At 40.1% G+C, this 27,940-nt stretch overlaps 3 protein-coding genes across 23 annotated transcripts in view; 2 read left to right on the top strand and 1 right to left on the bottom strand.

Moving 5' to 3' along the window:
• The window catches only part of dock7 (dedicator of cytokinesis 7), a 50,852-nt gene extending 48,688 nt beyond the window's left edge, over positions 1 to 2,164 (top strand). For 17 of the 18 annotated variants that reach the window (XM_067596410.1, XM_067596409.1, XM_067596406.1 and 14 more), the window contains 2 exons: positions 92 to 259; positions 1,334 to 2,164. In XM_067596410.1, the coding sequence (XP_067452511.1) occupies positions 92 to 259; positions 1,334 to 1,376 (211 nt within the window). In that variant the 3' untranslated portion in view covers positions 1,377 to 2,164. Of the gene's footprint in view, positions 1 to 91; positions 260 to 387 lie in introns of all 18 variants that reach the window. The other variant, XM_067596404.1, reaches the window with a different exon arrangement.
• A 125-nt stretch (positions 2,165 to 2,289) lies between these two features.
• On the bottom strand, positions 2,290 to 13,562 carry usp1 (ubiquitin specific peptidase 1). Of its 3 annotated transcripts, none has more exons than XM_067596420.1 (9): positions 13,271 to 13,562; positions 12,522 to 12,763; positions 11,198 to 11,342; positions 9,674 to 9,775; positions 9,276 to 9,442; positions 8,451 to 9,178; positions 7,181 to 7,339; positions 6,705 to 6,906; positions 2,290 to 5,631 (listed from the first exon to the last, which is right to left on the bottom strand). In XM_067596420.1, exons 2-9 carry the CDS (start codon positions 12,689 to 12,691, stop codon positions 4,845 to 4,847), a joined length of 2,460 nt encoding a protein of 819 aa, XP_067452521.1. In that variant the 5' UTR covers positions 12,692 to 12,763; positions 13,271 to 13,562; the 3' UTR covers positions 2,290 to 4,844. The 3 variants fall into 3 exon arrangements, with proteins under 3 accessions (XP_067452521.1, XP_067452518.1, XP_067452520.1); XM_067596417.1 differs by having other exon boundaries at positions 9,276 to 9,445; positions 13,271 to 13,559; XM_067596419.1 differs by having other exon boundaries at positions 9,276 to 9,445; positions 11,198 to 11,339; positions 13,271 to 13,557.
• Positions 13,563 to 16,043: 2,481 nt separating this feature from the next.
• Positions 16,044 to 27,940, top strand: part of kank4 (KN motif and ankyrin repeat domains 4) — an 84,339-nt gene continuing 72,442 nt past the window's right edge. The window contains exon 1 of one of the 2 annotated variants that reach the window (XM_067596393.1): positions 16,044 to 16,337. The gene's annotated coding sequence lies outside the window, so the exon portion shown is untranslated. Of the gene's footprint in view, positions 16,338 to 19,530; positions 19,863 to 27,940 lie in introns of those variants that run through there. The other variant, XM_067596392.1, reaches the window with a different exon arrangement.

Below are 27,940 nucleotides of genomic sequence, written 5' to 3'. Positions count from 1 at the left end.
AATTTAGCTGATACTTCTTTTACAAAACAAGCAGATGTGTAGCGCAGAATTTACCTGCCTGCAATGTATTTCATGGACGTTCCTCCCAAAGGTGTGAAGATGCCCTGCGTAAGAACAAGAGCCTGATCGGTCCAGACCAGAAGGAGTACCAGAGGGAGCTGGAGAGGAACTACCACCGCCTGAAGGAGTCGCTGCAGCCCCTCATCAACAGAAAGATCCCTCAGCTTTATAAACCTGTCCTGCAGGTCAACTCACACAGGTAGGACTGAACGCGGGCACTGTTTCTATGTGTGTGTGTGTTTGAGAGAGAACCACTGTGTGAGTGCACTAATGTTTTTGATTGTAAATTAAACTAGTCTTTGTTTTTGCTCTGTAAATATCACGCAGCAAACGGACAGCTTGACAAGGTAGTTTTGGTCTTTTTGTGATGCTGTTTTGAGTTCTGTGCTTGTGTCATTTGTGTGGTTTCCACCGGTCACTGGAGTTTAAAAGCATTTTCAGTAGAGCGGCAACAATAAGTCGATTAATTGATCAACAGAAAATGAATTGGCAACAATTGTTTTAGTCATTCTTCAAGCAAAAATGCCAAACTGGTTCCAGCTTCACAAACGTGAAGATGTGCTTCTTTTCTTTTTTTATGTAATTGTAAATTGAATATTTTGGGGTTTTGGACTCTTAATCAGACAAAACAAGGCATTTGAAGACTTCACCTGGGGCTTTTTCCACTACTGTCTGACTTTTTAGACAAAACAATTAATTGATTAGACAATAATCTGCAATCAATAAGGAAAATAATAGTTAGCTGCAGCTGTTTGCCAGAAAGGAAAAACAGAAAAACGTTTCTTTGCAAGTATGTTTATCAGTTAAGAAAAATAGTAGAGAAAAAAACACACATTCAACTTTAGGAAATCATAAATAAATTCACTTTTTATAATCAGTGATTGTAGTTTTTAACCTTTAGGGTCACACAACTGTGGATGAAAATACTATTAAAGCTACTGCTGGACATCGTGGTCTTATTTTGTGCAAAACCTCACATTCTCACCATCCTCACAAACCAGATTTGGTCTTCAAAATGGAAATAATAGTTGATAAATCAGCCAAAGGAGGAGTTTTAAATAGAAGTAAATTTTTAGAATACCGGCATGTCATCACCCGTCCACTCACCTTCACTCAGCATCTTTGACTCATCTCTCCCGCCCTCAACTCTCAACTCGCCTCAGTTTGAAAACATCTGAGCCAAAATCACTGGACTTTAAGTCCTAGAGGAAAGTTTGAAATCAGATCTTTTTGGCCATGTAAAGTAAAAACGTGTTTTTCTTTCTATTTTCAGAGATTCCTTCAGCAGAATGAGTCTTCGCAAACTTGACATTTGAAGATGAAGAGAACACACACATACCAGAAATTGCAATATTAATTTATTCTCAAGTGTAAATAGGAGTGTTTCTTCAAGGTTGGTCAGTGATTCTGAGAGTTAACAGAAAAGGCTAAAAGTGTTGCAGCTTGGTACGTCATTCCAGTGTCTTAATTTGTTTACAGACAACCTGTTACGCAATCAGAGGGACGAACAAGTGGATCTTAAAAGATTAAAGGGATACCTTGGCCTTTAGAATTTTTTTCTTTGCTACCCACAGTAGAGAACAAGTATTTATATTTTTCCAAAAATGCTACTTAAAACAATGTTAGCCAACAGAAACAGAAATCTGCTGGCTGTAAACTTAATAATCCACTAAATATGAAGAATGCGCTGCGATCCCTTTATTGGTTTGATTAAGTGCCAAAAAAAACACATCTTCCCGCCAAATTTTAACAAGTGTTTGCAGAAAAGGTACGATTTTAAAAGTCAAGGTGTCTTTTTAATTATGTACGACGTGTCAAAAGAAAAAAAAAAAATCTGTATTCAATTTCATGTGTGCACTTTTTTATTACTGTGTAGCAATGCATTTTACAACTTGAAAGTTTATGTAATTCAAACGGGGGGAGAAGAAAAAAAAAAAATTGAAAACATGCAAAAAATTGTACCATTATTTATCATGATGCTTTATCATTTTTAGTTCAAGCGACAATGTTTCAAAGTTAGGTACTTTAAACATCCTTGTATAATTTTATGTAGTTTTGTTTTGTTTATTTTAAATATTTTACTAAATAAATATTTTAATGTTCAGCTGGTGTATGCTGGTGATCATCTCGCTCCTTTTTAATGTGTTCATTTTTGTGTTTATGTAGGATTTATGTTATGTTGGAGACAACAAATCAGTAGGATGTGAATAAGGATTGCCAGAGAGGACGTGAAGGTAAAAACTTTATTGCTTATATTACAAACCTGCCAACATTAATATAATTACAGCTGGAATGAGGTACATTTTAAAGGAGTCAACACACTTACTGGGGATGGTGTCACGTTATATTAAACCACATCTGTTAGCACTTAAAACTCCAAAACTTGTTGAGCAAACTTTTTTCCCAGATATGTAAGTAGTGTGTGAAGTATATATACTGAAAAACTGATAATGACCAATAGTGTATTAATTATGAACCAGAGCTTAATTATAACTGATTGAATCCCTGAAACCGTGATTAGATTTCTAAACACTCAGAACCTGAGAGGAACAATAACACCTTTATAGAGATATTTCAAACTGTAAAGTAAGAACTTAGAACAATATTTTTCACTTAAAATATTCAGCCCATGAGCATTATGACAGAAGATAGATTCTTGATTGCAAAACAATTCTGGTTTTGTGTGAATTTACTTTCAGATCTTTCAGTTTTCTCAAGAGAATCTAAGGTGGCTGCGAAACTTGTGAAAAAAAAACATGAAAGGCCCTCTCTAGAGTCAGTGTTTGGTTTGTCTGTTCAGGGCTACTGTAGAAACATGGCAGTGCAACACGGCGGGCTCCGTGAAAGAGGACCCGCTCCCTTTGTATATAGATATAAAGGGCTCATTCTAAAGTAACGAAAACACAACAATTCTTATTTACAAGTGATTATACACTAATTCAAACATACTTATGAATATTATATTCCATTTCTGCCAAGTTTGTTCCACTAGATGTCACTAAATTCTACACACTGCACCTTTAACAGATTCTAAACACAACTTTTTTTGGCTAATGTGTCCAAAATGCATGTTCAAATCCAGTTGTTGGGGTCAAATTTATTTCAGTTGTCTGGGAAAAATGAGCAAGTGGGGAAAGAAGTTGACATTATGTAGAAGGTTGAGCTCATTAGGACGGCACTTTAGCACTTTTATTCAGAGCCAAACAGTCTGTGCCATTTTCAGCTGGAGCTTCAGATATAAACTGTCAGAACTAGCAATATGTAGCTGTGAGGATACAGTGGCAAACGACCGAATCCCTCCCCTTTTCACTTAAGACATTTGTAATTCTGTTCTCTTGTGATTTGAACTTGTTTTGCTCTTTTAAATCTGTGCTCAAATCTTGTCGTGATTATGGCTTAAATTTGTTTTGTGCTTGCTTAATTGTTTTTCCATTAATTAACTTCCTGACAGATAGTCTTCTTTGAAAGAACAAGTAGAGAAACAGAACTGGAGGTAGGTCATATGCTGTGGGAATCAGAGTCTCGCTTGTTTATGTTGCTCGGCAGGTTTTAAAACCCTCCGGTCTCTGACTCTTCCTTCTCCTCACAGCATGAGAACAGAATTACAAGTGAAGTCATCGACTGACTGAATTAAATGAGATAAACAACGGACTCAGATCCTGGTTTGCAAGCTCAAAAAGTGATGCAGTGTTTCTTAAACTTGCTAAATGTATCTTATTAAAAATCTGATATCTTACATAAGAAATTTTAAATTTTTAGATACCTTCATTTTGCACCCTGCATGAACTTTGAGTATTGACTGTGCCATCCAACGTGTTCAGTATAAGCTTTTTATATATTAGATGCTTGACATTTTAGTCTGTTTTTGTAAATATCTGCAGTTATCGTTACTGTTATCAATCAGTCCAACACTGCATGTTTCTCCAGCATAGATACATAAATCTTTAGGTTTGAGATGTACAAGAAAAAGCGTGATCATGTTTGTATAAAAAAACAAACAAACAAGGGATCAGTGCAAAGGATAAACTTTCAGAAAAGCTGATAAAGGAAATATTTAGGAAAAAATGTCTGTGGCACATGTTCTCCTTAACCTCATGAAAATGGATGGATTTGTGTTTTTATTTGACTTTACAGTTGAGAAATTCATTCCAAATATACAGCACCGACAGGCTCTTGTAAATGCAAATTAATGTGATATAGAAAAGCTTCCAGCTACAAAAAAAAAACTTTTCCGGAACATTTGCATTTTCACTCAAAGTTTTAGTTCAAAAGTGCTTTTTCCAATTTGTAAAAAAAAAAAAAAAAGGATCAATACAAACCAAATAACTGAGAAAACAAAATCAAAAAACAGAACATGTTACAGACACTGAGAGTATTAAAGCCAGTGTCCAGGAAAGTAGAATAAAAGTACAGACAAACAGCGAAAAGACGAGCCCCCGTATTCAGTGTACAGAGGCGAGGCAGTCACATAAAAAAAAAAAAAAAGACTCAAAATAGCCAAAGTCATTTCTGGTACATAGAAAATTAAACCCCTCATCTGTCTGAGTATTTGTAAAATATGACTTTTGAACCCAGAGATCTTTGAGGGGAGTCCATGAGAAGGGTTGAACAGCCTTTGTTCACAGTGAGACCAGACTGTTGCAATATGAGCAGAAAAAAAAGTTCAGTTGAGGAGCTTAATATGGCAGCAACAGTATTTTTGGCACTGTTTTGAAGTATGACAAAATAATAAAAGACCTGACTTGGCGCGACCCCCTGAGTCAACAGCAGCCCTCGTGTTCGTGTCAGTGTCCGGGCTCAGGCATTCTTCTGTAAAACAGCAGGTAAGGTGTGGAAGAGGAGCACGTCTCGGGAGAGCAGGCTCGTAGGAAGTCCTCTTCCTCGAACAAACGCACCTCTGAATCGTCAAACAGCATCCATTTTCCCTCGTATTCGAGGAGGTTGCTCAAAGCCTGCTGCTCTGTGGCCTCGATCCCGCCGCAGGAAGCCGCCAATGCTTCCGCTCCATCTCCGGCCTCAGGCTCCTTTTTAAGTCCTGCTTCAGCATTCTGGCTCTGGCTCTTAATGTTTTTTCTCCGTTTAGATCCCTCCGTCGTCCCGCTGCCGGCTGCTTTATCCGCATGCTTGCTGCCGCCGTTCCCAAGGTCATAACTAGAAAAACTCCTCTGGCCTCCCAAGAGTCCGACGCCACCCTCTGACAGCTTCTTGCCTCCTGTCTTGAAGCTAGCGCCTCTCTGTCCCCGAGCGTTCAGGCTGAAAGACACCTCGCCATCGTCGTAGTCCAGAGCTTCATCTTTCACCTGCGTTCCCTCTTTACTCTCCTCTTCCTCCTCCTTTTCTGTTTCTTTTCCGTCCCGCAGCCAGAGCTTCACGTCTTTCAGGTCGGACATGCGGACGTAGGCGGTGTAGTGGCCGCTGCTGATGGTGACGCCGCTGTGCATGACCACGGCAAAGAGCTGATAGTGTTGACCTTTAGCGGATGAGGGACGGGTGCACCACTCCTCCAGAGACAAGGTCAGAGGGGTCTGTAAGGGAGTGTTCACTTTGGACAGACCCATGTAGGGGTCCAGCCTAGAGGGAAAACAGACAAGGAGATGAGTCACAGTTGTCGTATTCAAAAACCTGGACAGTTAGGTGAGACGTTTCCTGTGTAATACCAAGGTTCATCACAGTTAACAGCATGACAAAATTATTTTCTATTTATTTATATAGTTAAGTCCACTTATGTTGTCCACTGGAGGAATAAACACCTGATTCTGCTCTGATCCGAAGCAGTTTACCAGCGGGAGTTTATTTTTTTTAAATATTTGGGGATTTATCTCCAATCTTGCTTCTCAACCTATCCGGAGCTAACACTGGAGTCACACACCACCTCGGTTGCTATCATCAAAAATAAACATCTTAGTTGTTTACTTGTCGTCTTGTGGACAGACTTGACAAAGGATGAATTGAGGCTTTTTTTTACAAATTGGCATCATGATGTTGTTATTTCAGCATCCGTTTGATCTGTTTATTGCAATTAAATCACAGCAAAATCCCAAGTTTATTTTAGGTTAATTATGGCTGAGCTTCAGTAACATCGCTGCGCTGGTTGGGACGAATAAACAGTTTATCCCGTGGTCAAACTCACGCTAGTAATGTGAGGCGTTTAGACGGATGCTCAAACCAGCCGTTGTGAACAGGGCTGTTTAGACGGGATGACCGAAGTATGTCAGATATGTTTTATTAAGAACTGTGAACTGTGGGAACTGTGTTAACTTGTGGAAAAGGAGTATAATATGGCCTCTTATATATGGAGATTTAGTCTGCTGTGACAGTAAACTTATTAAACTGGACTGTTGGTCGGGACAAAACGAAAAGTTTAAGGTTGAATCTTGGGCTTTGGCAGAAAGTGAGCAACATTTTCTGACATTTTATAGATCAAACAACTAATCAAGAAAACAAATCGACAGAATAATTGATAATGAAAATAAAATTAGTTAAAAAAAAAAGATCCTTTTATCTCATCAGAAGAACTGAGGGCAGCTGACCAACTATGGAATTGAGTGTACTGTGGGACAGGACTAAACCTGCAGTGTTAAAAAATGACTCAGAAAAAAAGACTGAAATAAGCAGAAAAGTGAAGAGCAGAAGTTGAATCTTACTCTAGACTGTTGGCAGAGAAGCGCTTCAGGTGAATGGTGATGATTTCAGGAGTTTTGTCAAACAGAAGACTTCTCTCAGCCTCAGTGTAATGATGACAGGTCTCACAGAAGTACTTGTCCTCTCCAACGATGCGCTCGACCGACGCAAACTGGGCGATGGCCCATTTCAGAGTCTTCAGCTCTGGTTTCGGATCTGGAGAGACTGGGAAGAAAGAGCAAATATGACTTTTTTTTGTCTGCTTTGTGACTTGGAAAGAAGAATAAAGGTTTATGTTTATCACATGATACTTTTCTGTCATTTGAATTTGTACAGCAAGGTTAAGTAATTACCAACAATACCAAAACAGTTTAGCACAATGCATGCTGGGATCTATCAGTGAATTATATTACTGGTGCCTCCTTTTTTGACTGTGTGTGTCTTTATTAATGAAAGAACCAGTTATGATTTAAAAATAAACAGTTGTATAAATCCTCACCCTCGGAGAGGTCGTCAGGGCTGCTGGGTTGGTCATCCAGCACCGGGACACTGATGTCCTGGAAGTCCTCTCTCCTCTCTGTGAAGCTCTCGCACTCCAGACAACGAGTCCTCAGAACCAGCTGGCCCTGGAACAAGCGCTCCATCAGGTCCAGGCCCTCTGAATGCAACACAAACACAGAGACGTGGCTGAGTGATGTGTCTTGTTCTATGTCTGATGTCACATATAAACTGACTGATTTCCCAGAGCAGAGGTTACATTCAAGAGTCTTACTTATCAGTCTTCCTTTCTTACATTCAAACTGCTTTAAGATGAAATAATCCAGTAGAAAAACAACAACACTTGTTTCAATATCATTTAAAAGGCTATTTTGAAACCTTGTTGACAATCATAACACAGAAACAGCTTTACTTGGGAAAAGGAGGGGGGGGGCTTCATCTAGAGCAGTGGTTTCCAAAGTGCCACTGGGATGCCTGGAGGACGTGTCATGGGTGCAGTACAATTTTTTTTTTTTTTTAAATCTCATTCTACGTTTATTGTATCATTTCATAGTATAAAACTTAGGTGACATTAACAATAATGTTTTATGTTATGTTTTCAAATGTATTAAAACATAAGAAGTTATATTATTTTTTGAAAATTATAAAATCACTATTAAAAATGTTCAATATGCAGCAATACTCAGCTAATGACAACTCAAGAGTTGCTGGTTGTCATAGTGACACAACACACTTTGTGGCTTGCAAGTTTTTCCAGGTGTTCAGTAGTGAGGAGGGGTGACTTGGTCTTAGAGCTGTGACAATTAGTCGATTGGTCCATTAGTCAATTGACAGAAAATAACTCGTCAACTATTTTGATAACTGATTAAACATTTTGATGATTAAACCCCACTAAAGTTCTCTGATTCCAGCTTCTTAAATGTTTGTTTCGTCTTCTCTGACAGTAAACTGAATATATTTGGGTTGTGGACTGTTGGTCAGGACAAAACAAGACATTTGAGGACGTCATCTTGGGCTTTGAGAAATTGTGATTAACATTTATCACCGTTTTCTTGACCAAACAACTTATCAATAATCAGGAAGCCTGATCTAGAGGCTGTGACAACAAAGTTCCTCAGGGATGAAAACTTTGCAGACAAAGTTCCAAAATCCCCTTTTAATAATTTTTCAAAAAATAATTGATCAACTTCTCAAGTTTATGATCCTGTATTTTATCGGTTTAACTCATTGAATCATCCGTTGCACTGTCTCTTACATGAATAATCTCTTACCTTGATGTTTCACTGCCTTCTTGTCTTCATTCATATTTTGGGGTGACGGCTCTCGACTGCTCTTCTCGTTCTCGGTTCTGTCGTCCGTCGGTTCGTTCTCTTGCTCTTGTTTCGTCTGGTTCTTCACAGTCCCGGAGGTGATCTTCCCCACGCTGCGGAACTTGGAGAAGATGCTGGGCTGATTCCCTGAAGGTCTCAGCCAGCTCAGTTTAGCTCTCTTCTGTCTTTTCCCGTCTGCCTCTTTAGATGCTTTTTCACTTTTCCCCTCGCTGTCGCTCTCTCCTTTCTCCTGCTTCTTCATCCTCTCATCCGCCTCTTCCTGCTCTCCGTCTTTGTCCTGGGTGTTGTCTATTGTAATTTCACTGGAGGACTTCCTTTTGGAGCGGGTGAAGGGTTTATTTCTATTACCGCTGTCTTCCTCTGAATCCGATTTCTTCGCCTTGGCAGCTTTTGGCTTCTTTTTGGCGTTTCCCACCTCGGTGTCGCTCTTTCTCTTGCCGCTGACTTGGCCGTCCTCCTCTTCGGGAGTTTTGGGTTCTGTCGTGGAGCTGCCGGAGCACAACTGGGCACCGTCCTCCGTTTTGACCTCTGTCACGTCATCGGCCTCCCTCTCTGACTGCTGCTCCTTCCTGATGGTGTCACAGGCCTCCTGGATGTATCCCAGGATGCACTGCAGAACTTCCTGGGCATCATGCTGAAGATAACCTTCATACATGGGGTTCAGCTGCCTGCAACACACATGTAGAGCTGACAATGAGTCCATGGACAGAGAAATAACGATTTTAAAGTCTGAATAACCATCTTAAATAGCTCTGACATTGTTACCTGAGTGTGTGTAGTATTTTACGAGGCGGCGTGGCGAGCTCGCCTTCACTGAAGCTGTCGGGGTTGAGCAGGAAGCTGGACTGCAGCTGCTCCACTGATGTTATCAGACTGTTGAAACTCCCGAGGAGCTCAATATGAGCCGGCAGAGACTCTGCTAAACCCTCCGTCTGCTGAGAATGAAAATGAAGGATCAAATACAATAAAAAGATTGATAAAATAAGATAAATGAATGGTCTATAATATCAGTGTTTTCCAAAAGCATTCTGGACACAGTAACAGTAACCCCTGAACAATGCAGCAGTAAAATACTACATGTGCAAAGTGTATAATGATTATTGATCTGTGTTGATTGAACTGAGGCCATTGTTTGTAAGCAGTGAAATGTTATCTGCACTGACCTCTTCACTTTTATCGGTTTCTTCCTTTGCTTTTTCTTTCTTTTTAGACAGGTTGTACAGTTTCTTTATGCCTTCCATGAGCCCCGGGCAGTAGTACAACACCTGCAGGAGCAATCAGACAACAACATGATTAGTCTTAAAACTTCAAACCACGTTTTTATCCTGACTCCTTTACAAGGAACTCATACAGTATGGAGACATAAAAAAAAAAAAAGTCCTTCATCAGTGTAGCGCCCCGGTAGCTGAATGGTTACAGTGTATGCCACATCTCTCTCTCTCTCTCTCCCCCGTTTCCTGTCTGCTTCTACACTATCAGCTGTCCATCAAAGGCTAAAATGCCCAAAAAAACATATCTTTTAAAAAAAAAGAATGGTATCATTGTTGGGCAGGATGTTGTTCTTGTTTAGTGTCTCATGGATGACAAATTTAAGTGACACACACAACAAAAAGGCATCCAGTGTGACATTGCTATTTTTATATTCAGAAGGATAATTGTCGTCTGTCACTGATCACAATGTCAAAGAGACAGCAGAGAGTCACAGTGATGGGTAAGCTAAGCATTAACGTTTAATTGGCTTTGTACTGAATTACATTATGATCCTACGGCTTAATTAACCTGTTAAATATTTTTAAACACTGTTTTGTCTATAAATCTGTAAATATTAATAAAATGCTGTTATAATTGCCCAGAGTCAAAGGTTTATGTCTTGTTTTGTTTGCCATCATGTATGACAAAGAAAGTCATCAAATCTTCACATTTGAGAAGCTGAATCCAGCAACTTGTTGCTATTTTTGCTTTAAAAAGAGACTAAAACAATTTTCCAATCAACAAAATAGTTGCTGATGAACTTTCTGTCAGTCGATTAATCGTTGCAGCTCTAATTGTGACATTAACAAACTTTTATACAATACGAGGATTCCCTCAATGTCTTCTAGCAAATAGGCCAACTTTAAACAATGTCCACTTCCACTAACATCACACTATATAATAACACTTTGAAGAGATAAAACATTAACCTTTAGGGAGAAAAATCAGAGGTATGAGAGTTTCTGTTGTTTAGTTATTTACAAACTGAATTAAATACAGGACAAAATGTGTCAGGATAGACTGCAGCTCACTACACCACCTAAACAAAATCCTGGATGAAACCCTGCAGTATACAATAATAATACCGCTGCTAAAGTAATCACATTTTTAAAAAGCTTCCTGCCTGCATCTGATGTTACCTTATTCTCCAAACTGTAGCTTAAAGGGAGAGTTTTCCTAACACATATTACAAGGCTACAGAAACATACAATATGTGAACAGGAGCTGCAGAGAAGAACACACAACTGCCTGAATGTGTGATTAAAACCTCCAGTGTCTGTGAATCTGTTGATACATATAACAAGATCTGAATGTCTAACATGCAGAATGTGCAGACGCTTCTAAAGCTTGTAGTCCGAGTTAACAAAGCTCATTTTTGATTTGTTTATTCAAATACAAATGTTGAATAAAACAAGAGCGTCCCTTTAATGACCGACCTGTAAGACGCTGTTTAAATAGCAGGTGTTGCCCAGGTTGTTGAGCCCCACAAACGGCACCAAGTTCTCTCTCTTCTCACATGGCAGCAGCAGGCCGGGCGAGGTCGGACATGGAGACGGACCAGGAACCATCTGATCACAGCTGCTGAACAAAAAAAAAAAAAAAAAACACAACGACAAAGTTTCACGTTAAAAAAAAAATATCATCAGCAGTAAAGATGCATGAGCACATTTATTTGGAAGCAGGAAGAAAACATTATCAGCTGCCTTTTTGTGAGCTGAGATGATAATCACATTTGTTTCTTGTTAAAACTTTCCTGACCTCACCTACATGTTTCTAACACAACTTTTAACTTTTTAAACGCCAGATTATTCACATATCATCAAGTATTCAGTACGGAGCTGCAACAATTAGTTGATCGCTGACAGAAAATTAATCACCAACGGTTTCAATCAATATCAATATCTATCAGATCCTCACAAGAGTGGAACTCTATTCCAACACACATCAGAGAGCTCAACACATACCAGTCACTTAGCTCTCATTTAAAACAGCCACTCACTGATAGTCAAATCTGTCAGCACTAAAAATGACTTCCTCTCTGCTGCTGCTGCCTTGTTATTGTCAGTCTGTCTGTCTGTGAACTTGTCTTTTGTTTCTCCAACTAATGTACTTGCATGTGTTGTCTGTTGTGATTCATGTGTTGTTTCACATATGTGATGCTCGCTTCGTCTTCTATATGACTCTGTACTGCCTGCTTGACTCAACTAATATTTGTTAAAAGCTCCTTAATGTTGTCCTGTTGCTTGCTTGATGTACTATATAATTCTTTGGCTACTGCCTGCTTATATTAATATTAACATTCTCTAATATCACATATCAGTTTTATCATTGTTTTATCATGAGTTGCTGCTTGCACTCTATTTCAATAACTGTGGTTTTATCTTGATCTTGTTTCTGTTCTTTTGTTTACTTGTAGGGAGCCTGCTGTGACATCTGGCCAAAAGAAAACTACCCTTTTGCCAAACTGGCATATTTACAGCAATGTTCATTAATGTGCACTGTCCCTGTCAAATAAATAAACATAAAAATAAATACAAAATATAAGGTCAGGATGTCAACAACAAGGCTGAGAAACTGTCTATATATTTAATTTTACATTATTTTGACATGTGAAAGTTATATAATTATTGAATCTGAGAATGATTTGTTTGTGCAATAGGTTTCCTCCTGCTCAGTACGTGCCAGTCAAACATACTGTGAATCAACAAGGTGCATAATAAAGCAGTGTTTTGCACTTTTATGACCGCATCACATGCTCACCTTGGCTCAGGCTCCACTGGTTCAACTGATTTGGCTTCATCTGCTTGAGGTTCAGAGAAATCCAGAGCCCGTTTGGTTTCTTTCTTCTGGAAGAACTTCAGAGACAGTTTGCTCTTCTTGATGGGGCTCCCCTGCGCCGCCACAACGTGTTCACCTTGCAGACCTGGCATCTTTTTTTTTTTTTTTTTCCTCCCGGAGTCTTGAGGGTGATTTTCACTTCGGAGATGCAACAGCGCACCTCACTGGCAAGAAAAGGAAACAACAACATTTTAATGGGCGCCATCAGAGTTCAAAAACGAAACTCACTACGCACATACCGTAGTTAAGTGAATACTACGCAGTTATGAACGACAACACTAGATAGATATAATTATTGTAGGCAACTCAGGTTTTCAAAGTCTAACTTAAACCAGTAACCGACTGAACGGCACATTATATAACATGTTAGCTGGCTAACGCTAACTTACTCGCTTGTTTTCGTTGCGCCCCCTCAACATGTAGAACAGAGCAGTTTACGTTAGGAGCCGTTATGTTTACATCTTTAGGAAGTAACTCCAAAGAAGAGAATATTGCATAATAAACTGGTGTTGTTGAACTGTTTGTAGACAACACGGCTATAAAACTGGGTCAAAACGAAGCGGTGAAGAAGTGGGAGGAGAAAACAGCCAACACGCCGTTTCTAACTGTTCACTTCAAGAAAAAAACAACTCTCAAAAATCCATACTGTTTCTAAATCTTTGCACGCTTACCTAAAAAAGTCATCCCAGACTGAAGTTGAGTATATTTTACGGAATATCCAGCCTTAAAGCCATTTACAGAGTGTTTGTCAATTCAGACCACGGTGCCGCAGAAGTTGGCGCTTTTTCCTACTGGAAAACCGACTGGCTGCTGCACCGCCGGTGAAACACCAAAACGATATCAAAACATCCGGCAGAAATGTTCAGATACCGATCAACATTGACATTAAACGTATTTCGAGCCTCGACATATAACATGTAAATGCGCATAGAATTCTGAAAAAACATATACAAATATAAAATACTTATATTCTCAAAGCTCAGGCTTAGATTAAGGCAGCTATGTAATTTAGGCCCGTTCGGTCAGTTGCAGAAGCCATTTTTGTAGTTCTCTGAGAAGCTGCGTCAAGTCAGATAGAATAATACGAGCAGTGGCAGTTGGCTTGTTCCTTCAAATTTAAAGTAAATAAGTTGTTGGTTAAAAATGAAGTAAATTTTCCACATTGTCTCTCAGAGGCTTAATGAATAATTTAATTAAGTAAAAATAAATACCTTTTATAAAAAGTGTTAGTTGCATTTGCAGCAATTTTCATTGTTACTTTCAGGGAGACTTTGGGGGAAGTGCACAGTTGTGCAATTTTCACCAACAACAATACTATTACTAATGCACTGCATAAAATTTACACAACACTGTGGCACTTTGTATGATATCCTGACCTGAACAGTGTACAGAGAAAGAGCCATGTTTGCTGTAATTCTGACTTACATCGCAGTGATGGTCATATATGCACAATCGAATAAATTAATAAATAACTGTTTATAATTCATCTGTATACAACTTCTCAACATAGTCTGTCAGTTACAACATCATCCATAGGGTCATTGAGATTTTTGCTTCTTGGTTCCGATTGTAATGTAGAAAAACTGAAAAACATTCGAAACATGGTTTTAGATAGACAGACAGACAGATAGATAGATAGATAGATAGATAGATAGATAGATAGATAGATAGATAGATAGATAGATAGATAGATAGATAGAAGTCATCCCTGATGAGACCACTCCCATCAGGATAGAAATGTTTCATCATAGGATAAAGGTGATCACTCAGAACAACTTTGTATTGATTTGCAGGGATCCTTCACTCTAACGGGACAAGTGGACCCAACCCAAACCCTGCCAGCAAAATGTCCCCCACAGCCACTGGATCTCCTCACTGTAGGGGTCAAGCATTCAGGCCTGGTTCTCTTGGTGTACGCCACACATGCACTTGCCCATTTGTCAAGAATATGGCAAAGGATGACTTATCTGACCATATCACTTTTTTACACATCTCTGTAGACTAATGCCTGTGGTTTTTGCACCACTGAGCTCTCAAATGTGCATTCATCTTTGTAATAAGGAATTTATGCACTGCAACCCCACTATAATATCCCTCTTTATGTAATCGTCGATAGACTGTTCTTGCAGACACAGTCTGATCACGTCCTGCATTGACATTCTCAGTCAGCTGAGAGAGAGCTGCTGTTCTGTTTTTCCTTATATCGCATTAATGCGTGAGCATCACGGTTATCAAATGCGCACTTTCCACCAGAATTTCCCTATTTACTGATGTCTTTCCCATAGATCTAAATGCAGACGTTACTTTAGTCACTGTTCATATTGAAACACTGGCCAGTTGAGCAATCTTTGTGACTGAAACTTCTGCCATCCCTGCCCTAACAATGAACCCTCTTTCAAAGTAACTTAGCTCTTTTCCTCCTGCCATCTTGATACAAAATCAGAATCAACTGGATCTGCTCAGCATTTTAATACACGCCACAGAGTATGATTGGATGTTAATTGCTTAATTGTACCATGCAGTGCACCTGTGTGGAAGCATCTGCATTCGTTATGTTTCTCCACTTATTTATCCAGGTTTATCCTTTAATTTGTCACCCGTCTGTACATCCCAATACAAAAAATTTGCAACACAAGACAGTATGAGGTCGTAATCATAAAAGACAATAACATTTACATATACAAACAAACAAGAAATACAGGCAGTACATTGAATTCAACAAAAAGGCACAGTTAAATAAAAACATAGAGAGACATACAGATGTTATTGTTTAACAGCTTTTCTATTCTCACTGTTTGAAATTAAGGGTGATGTGATTTTTAATTTCTTTAACCAGAGCAGGAAAGAAGGTTTTATTTGTTAAAGTATTTACACAGGAAATTTAGCCATAAGTGTGAACTGGCTACAGCAGTGGCTCTCAAACTTTTGCACATCAAGGACTCCTAAACTTACACAAATTAAACCAGGACCCCCATTTGATAAGATTTTGTCCCAGTGTCCCCCATCTGATAAGACTTTCGCTTTTAAATGTTATTACAGAAAGTGAATGAAACCCATGACCAACATAGACATTACATTCTGTCATTGTGTTACTTATGGATGGATTTATAGTCAACATTAATCTTTCCCTTTTCGATGGGGACCCCCCTGGTACCCCCTCGACGACCCCTGGAGGACGAGATTTTTTTTCCTAGGATGGCGAAGTCATGACCCGCCCTATTTTCTCTCTGATTGGCTTACCGTGATATTCTCACCGTTACTCTAACCAACCCAATCAACGAAGGCAGCGAGTACTAGCCAATCAGAGGCAGAGTAGGACGGGTCATTACTTCGCAATCCTAGGGAAAAAAATCGCCCTCCCGGGACCCCACTGAGAATCACTGGGCTTACAGGGCTTTTCGGCTTTAATTTTGAAAACCAAAGCGGAAGTGTGTTTGTATTCTACTTTTTCGAGCAACTCAACCTTAAAAAAATAAATTCAAGAATGTTTTACGTTAAAGAGAAGCATCACAACATTTCTTCTTAGGTATAATACACGGATACTCACAAATACACGAAAATAGTGTCGCCGGTAACGGTTAAAAACGGCCGTTGCGAACAGTGTCAACCGTCAACCGGCAGGGGGCAACACTGTCCGTGAAATGGAGGTCAAAACCGTCCAGCAGCATCATTCCCACCTTCAGTGGAGCATCTCTTCATCTGAGAGTCAGCAAAGGCTGTCCTGCCACGATTTTAACGGTAAGATACTATTTACGTTTTCCCGGTTCCTAGCTTGAATTCAGAAACGAAAATCTGCTCGGGAGGCTAACGGTGAGAGTAGCCTATTAATCTCTGTTTCGGCTTATTTGTATCAGTTGCACAGTGTTCATTTAGATGAGGTTACAGAGTGTTGTTGCTGCTGCTGCTGCTGCTGCTGCTGCTGGGGGCGGGGAGGAGGAGGAGGGGGGGTGATAAAGAAATGACAGGTGTGTCGTTGCACCCGTACACACAGCCAGTAGGTATTTGTCAATACGGTGGTATTTACGCAGGACGGACCGCTGCTGCTGCTGCTGCTGCTGCTGCTGCAGAGTTCCTGCTGCCTGCTTGGTCAGCAGCAAAGGTGCATCGATGGACGTGAGCTACTGTGCTCCAGCTTTCAGAATCCACTCAGGTTTTCTGGTTTGGTGTTTAAGTGATGTTGCAATAACAATGCTGATACAGTAGTGAATGGGAGTAGTTTTGAGGTAGTGGACTTCCTGTAGGGCAGTGACCTCCTCAAGTCATAGTAATGATGGAGCCACAACACGCCGTCACCATAATCCTCAGCATCAGAGTATGTTATAGACATGAACTGGCATCAAATTTTCATGCTGCTATTATCTCAGGTAAAAATATCATGGTGACCAGTATTACGATACTCTATTAGTACTATTAGTGCTAAACTATAGTTCAGTACAGTATATTGCAGTTTTGTTGGACTCAGTATAAGAAATGGCATCAAAAATAGTTAAATACAGTTTAAAGTCTAAAACAGTTGACTGGAAATGACTTCAAATGCAGCTCAGTGTCTGTGTTATGAGTGTTATGAATGTTATGAATTTTTCTTAATGAAACTGGTTGATGATTTCTGAAGTGCAAGAGCTCTGTACTGTGTGTTATCTTCTGGGTGTTAACAGTTACAGTAAATTCATTTTTAAAAAGGCAGATAAACATACACAGGCCACTTGTGGCTAAACAAAGTAAAACTGCCGATGAAGGCAAGAGCAGCTCTGCGATCATAGTTTCCTCTGAAATCGAGGATAATGAAGGTAATGACGGTAATGAAAACGGTCGGTGGTATTGATACCGTCAGCATGTTTCACTGCAGTAGTAGAAACGGTACACCAGCACATCCGTAGTATCTCTGAAATCTCCAGTTACAGTAAATTTGGCAACTAAACGAGGCTCATACCTAATTTAACTCTGGTTGAATTTATCTTAAATCCCACATTGGATGTTTTAATAATTACCCAATGAAACAGATTTCATTACAGATGTAATGACCAGCAGGCGATTTATCCAAATTTAACATGGAGGGCTGGTGGGGAGGTGTTATGCTCTCTTACATCCCATCTACAACCTAACCAGGGGATGAATTATAAAGTAGGATTATGTTTTTTTTTTTTTTTATCTCTATCTTCTTCCCTCATCACCTCCTGATAACATCGTTTTTCTAAAAGGAAGCATTTTCTCCCAAAATGTTCAACACACTGCTATAAACACAAGACCCTTGTATTTGATTGGCTATTACATTACAAACAGGATGTTGTCAGATACAGAACAAGGCAATTTGGTGAACATGGTCACTGGATAACTTGCTCAGATTTGACATTCCTCCATTTTTCGAAGTCATGAAACCTCTGATTTCAGGGAAAACAAGAGGAAAAACACCCATTTTGTTGAATTTGAACAAATTCCTCTAACAATGAGTGCAAACGCTCACAGTTTTTGCCACCTACTGGCAGACCCTGTGAGAATTTAACCCCTAACCTGCAGTAGTAATGAGGACCATTCTCTATGCATTGAGCAATGGTATTATCCTTTATCAAGGCAGGCTTTGTCCCAGGAGGCCTGAAGCTCTCACGGCCGGAGCGAGTAGAGGGTGGGTGGTGTGGCAGCTCAAAGCCGTGGCCCATGACATGAAACACCCCCCCCCCCTCCAGCCTCCACTCACCCAGCCAGCCTCTATCCCAGGAGGGGAGCACAGGAGGGAAAATGAAAGCATGTTGAGCGACAAGCAGCGGTGCACTCCAAGAATGAGAAGCATGTCCTGAAGTCTATTACAGTTCACCTCTCAACAACAAAAACACGTGTGCAATGTGTTTTTTCTTCTTTACTGCTTACATTTGCAGGCGTGCCGGGTATAACAACATCCACATAATTATGCTTTTTAAAGTCTTTCTTTCAAACACATGTAGGTCATACATGTTCTCATGCAAACACAGAATTACCAAACTATCAGGGCTGCGACTAATGATTATTTTCCTTATCAGTTATTTTGATCCTCAGAAAATAATGAAAAAAGCCCATTATAGTCTTCTTCAGCCCAAAACTGAAAGGTATTTAATTGACATGGATAAAATAAACAGATAAAAAAGCAAAGGCTCACATTTTAGGAGCTGGATCTGGCAAAGATTTTGGTATTTTTGCTGGGTAAACAACTTAAAATGATGAATCAATTATCAAAAGTGTTGTTTTCTGATGCCCAGCCTTTTTGAACTTGGACCCTTTTAAAATGAGGCAACGTCTATTCGTGACCCTTCATCGCTGGTTATTGCTTCAGTGTGGACATGGAAGTGATTTTTTCCTTCATCAGATTTGAAGATTTTCAGAGGCATGAAGAGATGAAAACATTCAGTATTTCACAAGAAAAAAGAGAAAAAAAAAATAGAGAAAATTTGAAATAAATGAACAAGTTGCGCAACAATCATGCTTTCTTATTATTTGAATCATCTTGTGAACTCCAGTTCGGGAACCACTGGATTAATCAACTATTTTTTTTTCAGCACTACAACCAAATAAGAAGTTATTAGGAGCGTTTAATTAAATTCATTAGAGGCTGTTTTTGCCATGAAGACTGTCTTTGCTTTGTTCTCTCCCTCAGCTGGTTTATTTATTTTCACTGAAAACCCGGCAGACATTTCACTGAGGCTCTGTTCAGTGGAGAGGGTAGGTTTGTGTATGTGTGTGTCAGTAGCAAAGAGTTAATGAGATCCTTTATGAGTGTATGCATGGCATGTGTGCTTAACCTTGCATGCATATATGCATATATCAGATCAGATCAGATCTCCGGCTGCACATAGGGTTTCTCTTTCTCTCTCTCTTGCTCTCTCTCTCTCTCTCTCTCTCTGCGTCTGCACATTTCAGAGCATCTGAGCGACTCCCATTTGATGCATGCTGAGGAGGTGGGTGTATCCAGCCCAGCCGCTCTGATGTTAGGAAGCTGTAAGTCTTCCATCCTACTCAGTCTGCTCTCTACTCTGCCTGCTCTCCTGTTTCAGCCAGTCTGTCTGCCCTCTAGCGTAGTACTCTCCTTTCACTCACCACTATTCATCACCATCTAGGATACATTTACACGACCCACGCAGGTAGACAGAATAGCGTCCTCGTGGACTGAAGAGTTTGCTTTTGGCTGATTGACACAGATATATGTATGTTACTCTGGAAAGTGCCAGAAAGGTGGGATCTGTAACAGTGCTGCTGAAGCTGAAGTTTTTCCAAAGGATACCAAACGCAGCTGCAGAGGTAAGGGAAGGATAGGGTCTTGCTTTTCTTCTTTATTTTACTCTTTTTTTTTTGCTCCTTCTTCTTTTCTCAGCAGTTTATTTGGTGCATTTCTCACTTGCCTCCTTTGCCATCACCTTTTCTCCTCTCCTTCTCTCGTTTCTTGAGGTATCTTCTGTCTGTTATTGATTTGTGATTTTCATTCATCCAGTTTGCTTTCTCCTTTTATTGTTGTTTTTATTCTTTTTTACTATTTCCTTTCAGTTATCTGGTGCCCCATTTTTCCATTTTCTTTTCCCTTTGTGCATTTCATTTTAATTACTTTTTTTTTTTTTTGGACATTTTCTGTCATTTACATTTTCAAACCGACATAAAACTGTTTATATACATTCCAGACTGTTATCATCTTTCTCTCTCCATGTGCTGGTGTTGCTTTGGGGGGGGGGGTTTGCCATGAGCTTTGGGATCTCGAGCATCTGTGTGATAATCAGATTCCATGCGAAAAGGCATGCACACATGCACATACATGTGCACATCTCTACTAACACACTCATACAGGAAATCTTTCTTTACTTTCGTATTCTTCTCCCCATCTTTCTGTCTCTGTCTGTTTGTCTTCTGAGTCTCTCTATACCAGTTGATCCCTCTTCTCAAGCATTTGGTTAGCTGTGCCAGGTTTCAGTAAAAATCCCTGCTGGCCTGACTAATGTCTTTCAGCTGGAGCCTGACATGTGCACATATGCATATGGTTACAATACACACACACTGTCGAAAGTACACTAAGCAGGCAGGGGATGGCGAGGGATGGTTGTTGCTCGGAGAGATCATATATGGGACTTTTGCTCGGTTGCTTCTCGGCGATCTGCATGCATTCACTGCGATTCTCTGCCTCCTTCTCTACCTCTCTCTCTCTCTAATATAAAACCTCCCTGTCTCTCTCTCTCTCTCTGCTCTCTCAGGGTGTGCATGTATTCACAGTTAGTTTTGGTCACTGCTCTGCTCGCCTGCCACAGAGCATTGGCCATGGTCGGCTGGCTAACTGCAGCTACGCAACATTAAAAAGGCAAAGCGTTCCCGTTACATCAGGCATGTTTACAAGGTGCCACATTGTGTGTGTGTGTGTGTTGTATGCTGCATTCACTGACATTAACAACTCTCCATTCATACTGAGGTTAAAGGGCACATTGTTATTCACACACACACACACACACTGTCCTCCAAGATATGGTTGACCCGTATTAGTGTACACTCCCCCCACTGTGTGTGTGTGTGTGTTTGTGTTTATGTTTGTATGTGTGTGCCTGTGTCAGTGTGATTTCCTTAGAGGTGCAGAGAGGTGACTCACTTTGGCCAACATGCTGGTGGCTGTTTGAGGCATTCACTATCTTATACCATGATGTGTGATTTGTAAATGGACACTGTCTGATGAAATTGTATCAGTGAAATGTCAACTTTCCAGGAAATAAAAACAAGCAAAGCAGCGCAGGAATTTTTACGATTTTCTAATGAGAAAAGATTTGTTTTCCTAAGTCTCATAGATTTTCTGTAAACACACAGAAGGAGCTTGTAATCCTTTAATTAGAGTTATATGAAAATCAGCTAAAGCAAGAGTTACAAAGTTTGCATTGTATTCATGAGATTAAAATTATGCATTTGTTTTAAAGAATCTGTGTGATGGAGAGAGGCTGTGTGTGTGTGTGTGTGTGTGTGTGTGTGTGTGTGTGTGTGTGTGTGTGTGTGTGTGACCTGCAATACCATAGCTATGATTTCTCTAAATCAAAGCAGCAAACACTTGAGCATAAGTGCTGAAATGACAAAAAGATCAAAAAACACATTCATGGAAAAATCTAATTGCACGTCACATATTGTTTTTGTTTGCGGGTTCAAACCTACAACTGGATTTTCATATGTGTATAATGTATTTTTAGCCACACAAATGGGGACGGAACCGTCGGTCAGGTGGTCCAACACTTGGGTTAATACTTAAATATAACATAATAATATAAGTATTAGATGAATTGTCATGAAATTTTACAGACGTTGTGACTTTGGTGATCCCCTGACTTTTTGTTGAGTGCCACCACATGGTTGACATTTAAGATTTTTAGTGGAATGTCTTCCAGCTACTGGATTCTTGCCATCGATTTTGGTGCAGACATCATGTTCTCCACAGATGATTTGTCATAACTCTGGTGATCCCTTAACTTTTCATCTAGTGCCATCATCGGGTCAAAACTTTAATTTGTCCAATACTTGGGTTTATGAGGTTAGACTACGTGGCGTGACAGGCCTCCAGACTAACCTTCTGACCTTGAAGTTCTTCTCTTGCATGAATGCATAACGAGGGACAAATGACACCAAATGTGATGTTTGAACTGCATGTATTGTATGTTATACAAATGCACTAAAAGAAAAAAAAACATCAACAGGCTGTTTAAATTCTACTTGTCATCTACAGCATAGAGAAGTGAGTCAGCTCCTGTCTAGTACAGCATCACTCAGGCTGAGGTTAGGACTTGTAGTTGGACCCTCTGTCCTTCCTGCGTTATAATACTGCACCTTGAAATATGATGGACATTGAGCGCTTCATCTTGGATTTCGTACAAATACATTGGTTTTCCAACTTTAGGCTAATCACATCTCATATCTGGAAATTGGACATATGTTTATCTTGCCATTATGATTTGCTAATCACTGTCAGCTGACCCTTCGCCACAGTAATTTTCAGTGCAGCACAATTTGGTGGCGGGTGCCACGAAAATGGTCACTGTCTGGTGGCTTGCATTTATACTGAATTGGCCCACTTTGGTCCCGCAGTGGAAGCCAGACCATTAGGGGCCGAGCCTTTGTAGTACTATATAAGAAAGACTCAGCAGCTTAATCTGATGGAAAGTGTATTGAAGCACAGAAATGCAAACGCACACACACACACACACGCACAGACAGGGCCCACCCAGAATCTGTAGCCACTTCAGTGAGCATCTTAGGATGGCTGCTCTTAAACAGAGCAAAGCAAAGCACAGAACACACTGAGCAACTAAACATACTTTTCTACCCTCACCACCGCACACACTGAATATACACACACTTGCTTTCAGAGTTTGTGTGATTGTCATGATGATGATAATTCTAATTTATTATTCTTAAGATAGCTGTCAGCCAAGGAACAACGCAGCATAATTCTTTCATAATTCTTCATTCCTCCACATAAACATTGTAGTGATGTGTGTATGTGTGTGTATATGTGTGTGTGTGTGTGTCTGGCGTGTGTAGAGCAGTGTGTTGCAGGTTGTTTTGCTGAGATGGGCAGTAAAGCATGCTGTGTGTGTGTCTGTGTGTGAAGTTGGCCGGTGCCCGTCGATGCCAGTTTGCGCTCTGTCATAACTGGCCGAGCGCCCGGTGCTCCCATGTGGTTCATATTCTCCAGACTTTCACATCCACTGACTCCTCCTATGGCCTCTCTGAACCTGTAAATGCCTCTAAATACCTTTGTTGGCCCACACAGTGTGTATGTGTTGTACATTAACGTGTGTTAAGTTGGTGTGATTGGGATTTAAAGGGATAAAGGTGTTCCATTTCTTTTTAGACAAAACAAAGCTAGGAAAACAGAGAGAGAGAGAGAGAGAAACTGAGACGTGTGTGCTTTCAAACACACTTCCTTCCAAGTGTGCTTGAGAAAGCCATGCAGAGTGACACTGGTATGGATTTACTTTTATTGTTTTATCTCCACAATATTTCTAGTTTTTGAAAAAAAGATGTTCTTTCATCCAACAAGTGGCAGAGCCTGGGCTAAGGAGCTTTAGGGCTTCTTAGCTCTGCTATGGGAGGGAATGGGACTCCCTAAACTCTCTATCTACGTCAGTCAAAGAAGCCAAAAACCCCTTGCTGAGAACACACACAGATACATGAGAGCCAGGAGTCATCTCGTTCATACACACACACACACACACCAGCCGAGTGAATGCCTAGGGATAGTACTACTAATCTCATTCTCTGTTGACACACTGTTCCTCAGCTGTGCCATGCTTTCACTGCTCGCTCACTCTCCTCATGTTGGTATCTTAAAGCTAGAAGTGTATTCTTTCCTATCAGTTTCAGCAGGAGGGTCAGTTCACACTGAGGCAGAGGTGTGTGTTCATACTTTGTGCCCGCAGCACATCTGCTCTGCAAACCACAGCTTCCCACAGACTGACCAACTTAAAAGAAAGTGTGACTTTGCAAATGTTGAGGTGAAGTAGCTCGGCAGTGCTCAAATGTTTTTTTTTTTATTGGTGAGTAGTAGTGAGAGGAGCAATTTTCTTAAGTCATTTAGGCTAACTCATCTGTGCTATTCAACACCAGTGTCAGAGCAAATTAATTTCACCATAGTTTCAATTTTTGGTCCACAGGATGAAAAGATACAATACCGGTCAAAAATTTGGACACACCTTCCCATTACCTTGAATGAGAAAATGTGTCCAAACTTTTGACTGGTACTGTATATAAAATATAGGCTTTAATCAGATAAGATAAAGACTTATGGATCCAGATAAAAATGTGAAACTTTATTTACTTTTGACAAAATGCGAATTTTGTAGACTTCAGCACTTGGGCCTCTGACAATTCATGAGTTTGTTGTGGCTGAGGTTGATTCAGCTCATTTTTTGGACATTAGCCAGCCAGTATTGAAGTTATTGCCAAAGTAGACAGATTTCTTACTTTGCCCTGAAAGCACATTTGTGTTTAAAGGAATGTCAGCTGGCTTAGACCTGTATACAGCACAGTCCAAGTACACCAAAGTGATTTGAACCATCAGTTCAGTTCTATAGACAAATTAGACAAAGAGTCATTGGGTTCAATGTATCAAATGAACAGGTTAGGGCGTTTTCAGACCTGTGGTTTTTAGTCCGGTTGAGTAAGACTCTGGTTTGTTTTCCCCCTTGGTACGATTCATTTGGGCAGGTCTGAGCACAGCAATCTTACTCAAATTCAGTCCCAAGTGACCCTCTGGAGGGGTTTGTTTGTAGTGTGATCATGATCCAGCCTTGATACGACCCAACTACTAGACGTACTCTACAAGTTTGAGCTAAGTGGCTCCTGTAGCTAGGTGTGCTTTGCATGCTGGGATGCGGATGAGTGAACAGTTGCTAGCAACTAGCCGGAGAATTAATGGAGGTCCAACCTGGACTAGCGCAACAAGCATGTTGCATTTTTGATATTTGGGCAGATAGGACCTCCTTCTGGACCTTCTTCCTGTGTTTACGTTTTTGCTCCTGCCCCAGACACATCTGACCAATGAGCAGAGTGAACGTTCTCACATGGCATGTATTGACTCATTTTGGTTTACTTGGATTTCTCCCAGTGTGAAAAGAAAGACCAGAGCAAAATAACTATTGGTCTGAAAACGCCCTTAATCGCATGATACCTCTCAGCTCAGGAACCCCTCTTCACCTGTATCATCCAGTGTGTAACGTCTGTAGAGTAATGTCTTATAATTCTAGACAGATGAACCCCCTTCCATTCTTGCTTTTAATATAGTGGGAAATAATGGATAAAAATAGCTGACAATGAACAAGTTTTATCTCTTAACCTACAGTATCTTTGAGTGGCAGTCCAAACTGGGAAAAATAATGAAGCCGCTCTGTTACTGAGCTTCACTGTTATCATGTTCCCCATGTGTTGTTAAATGTTAATGAGACATCTCCATGTTTTTGTATGATGCCTTTTATCAGGCAGGTCATGCTCTGTAGTGTTGGGCTGAAGGGCAAAATAAATCCCCATTGATCACCAGCACCCCCTTAACCATCTCATTACAAGGCTTTTAAACAGAAGATAAAACCAAACAGAGCATATAAACATGTTTTATTTCTTTAAAAACCACAGTGGAGCACTGCAGGTGAGTTGTTTTCTGCTGGTTAGGACGTCGTGCATTGAAGTCCCATATTTCCAATTCCATTGCCACTGATGGTGCACAGATTGTGCTTTTAATTGTGTCACATTTAATGCATTGAACATTAATGAAAAAGAAATACAAAGTCGCTTATTTTGGTGATTAAAATTGGCAAAAAAAAGTCCATCAGCAACAGATTAATTTCAGAACAAAAAACTGATGATTCATCCCATCACACAACCCCAAAGTTTCACTTTGTTTTGTGCTAACAGCCATTTCACAAACAGCATTCTTTCTATTTTCTTGTTATTGAAGGAGGTGACGTAAGAAACATCCTTTTGCATGTTGTGTCTTACAAATATTTATCTACCGCTTAATGTTCCACATCCTTGCCAGAATTTTATCAAGCATCCTACTGAGAAATGAAAGTTTTCCAAGTTTGCACACATTGAGAGAAAATAATTGAACATCTCTAAGATTCCCTGCATGTACTCTTGTGACATACAGTACTGTATACCTTTTGTACCCTGTATACCCTTAGTATAGTCTTTGAAAAACATGCAGTTCGTAGATTTGCATTGTTACTAAGCTCAACTACAGTGTGTTCTCTTGTTTGTTTTGTTGGAGTTTCCATGGTGGGCGTGTAAGGGGGTGGGTTTAGCTCAACAGAGTTCACTGAGGTGGGCAGCAGGTCATGAGTGAGAGGAACTATGGAGATCAGAGGAACAATACAAACTGTAAGGTTTCCTCTTGTTCTTTGTCTTTCTGCAACTTTCTACCAAAGTTATAGAATCAGAAGTTATCACTTTCCAAAAGACCTTTACAGTGGTCCTGCATGTTTTTCAGCCCTTAACTATTAGGCTAACTGTATACTTTACAGCACTGCTAACTATTTTCCAAAGCAAACAAAGTTTAAGATCACCAACTTAGTCACCTTTTTCATCATATTATAATTGCATGATAATACTGTTACTATCCTTGGTGTGAAAAGGTTTAAAATGTTAAGAGAAAGAAAATGGAATGATTAAACACATAAAAAAGGTTACTGGAGGATAATATAACTGACAAAAAAATAAAAGAGACTAAAGTGTGACTGATATGGATTATCTATCACTTTGATCTTTAAACTGTGCTGCCTCAAATCATATCTATGTTTTATAGTTATGAGCTAAAACATGTAAAACCACAGGTCTGACCCTTTAAGGTTAGGGTTGAGGATGCAGTTCCCAGTGAGCTAAAAGCAGAGCCATCATTTATGCAGCCAGGTTTTCAGGTAGAATTTGAAGTGAGGTCCTGCACTGCAGCTCAGCCAGAAATAAAGAAACATAACCGGACATTTCTCAAGAAGCAACACTGAGGAACAATGACGAGGTCCATCCTTGCATTGTTTCCCCGTGTTGTATCCCCACCACTGCTCCTTAATGGGTTCCTGGCATTGACAGGCAGGAAAAAACAGTGTATCGTGAGAGGAGTAGAGCGCGCTGAGGGGAACATGGGACTTCCTTAATGGAACCTTCACTGCTAAATACTATGCCCTTATTGGCTGGCTCCAGGAGGCAGGAACTTCCTGTCCGAATATCGTTGGAAGTGACCACTCCCTGCGTGAAGTCAAAGACTTACTGAGTATCTGCATTCACATTTATGTGTTTGTGGTCTCCTGTGTTCTGTGCCTGAAATAAGCTTTGGCTCTCTAAGTGTACATTTGAATTTCTAAGGTGGCTGTGTGTGTAAAAAAAAAAAAAATCTTGTATGTGAATACTGTGTAATGTTCCTTTTGGGAGGGTTGTGTTTTGGGTGTGCAGAGCAGAGGCTGGGAAATGGAGCATTATCTTCAAGCCAGTTTAGACACAGTAATGAAGTCTGTCACAAAAGCATATTTCTTCCTTTGCTTTACTGCTCTGTTTGCAACACTGATGCTACTGCTTCTGCTAAGTATTGAAGCATTTCATCAGTCTCACTTTGACCTCAGCATCCACCTGTAGACTTAGAGGATTGTTATCGTCACTCCCCAGTCTCCTCTGTGCTGGGCTTAGTGTATGTTTATGGGGGGGGTGATGAAGCCAGAGGTTAGACCCTAATTATCAACTGTGTATCCACATTGTAAGTCTGTTTCTTGTGAATTGACTGACTAAAATACAGTTAAACACACACAGACACACACAGGACTGTGGTTTACATTTGTTTTTCCTCCTACTGCTGTTGCTGACAGCATGAATAACAGGGAGATTGT

The sequence above is a fragment of the Thunnus thynnus genome, chromosome 8 (genome assembly GCF_963924715.1).
Source record: "Thunnus thynnus chromosome 8, fThuThy2.1, whole genome shotgun sequence".
NCBI lineage: Eukaryota > Metazoa > Chordata > Actinopteri > Scombriformes > Scombridae > Thunnus > Thunnus thynnus.
Note: the sequence above shows the minus strand (reverse complement) of the source record. Positions and strands in the feature narration are given on the sequence as shown.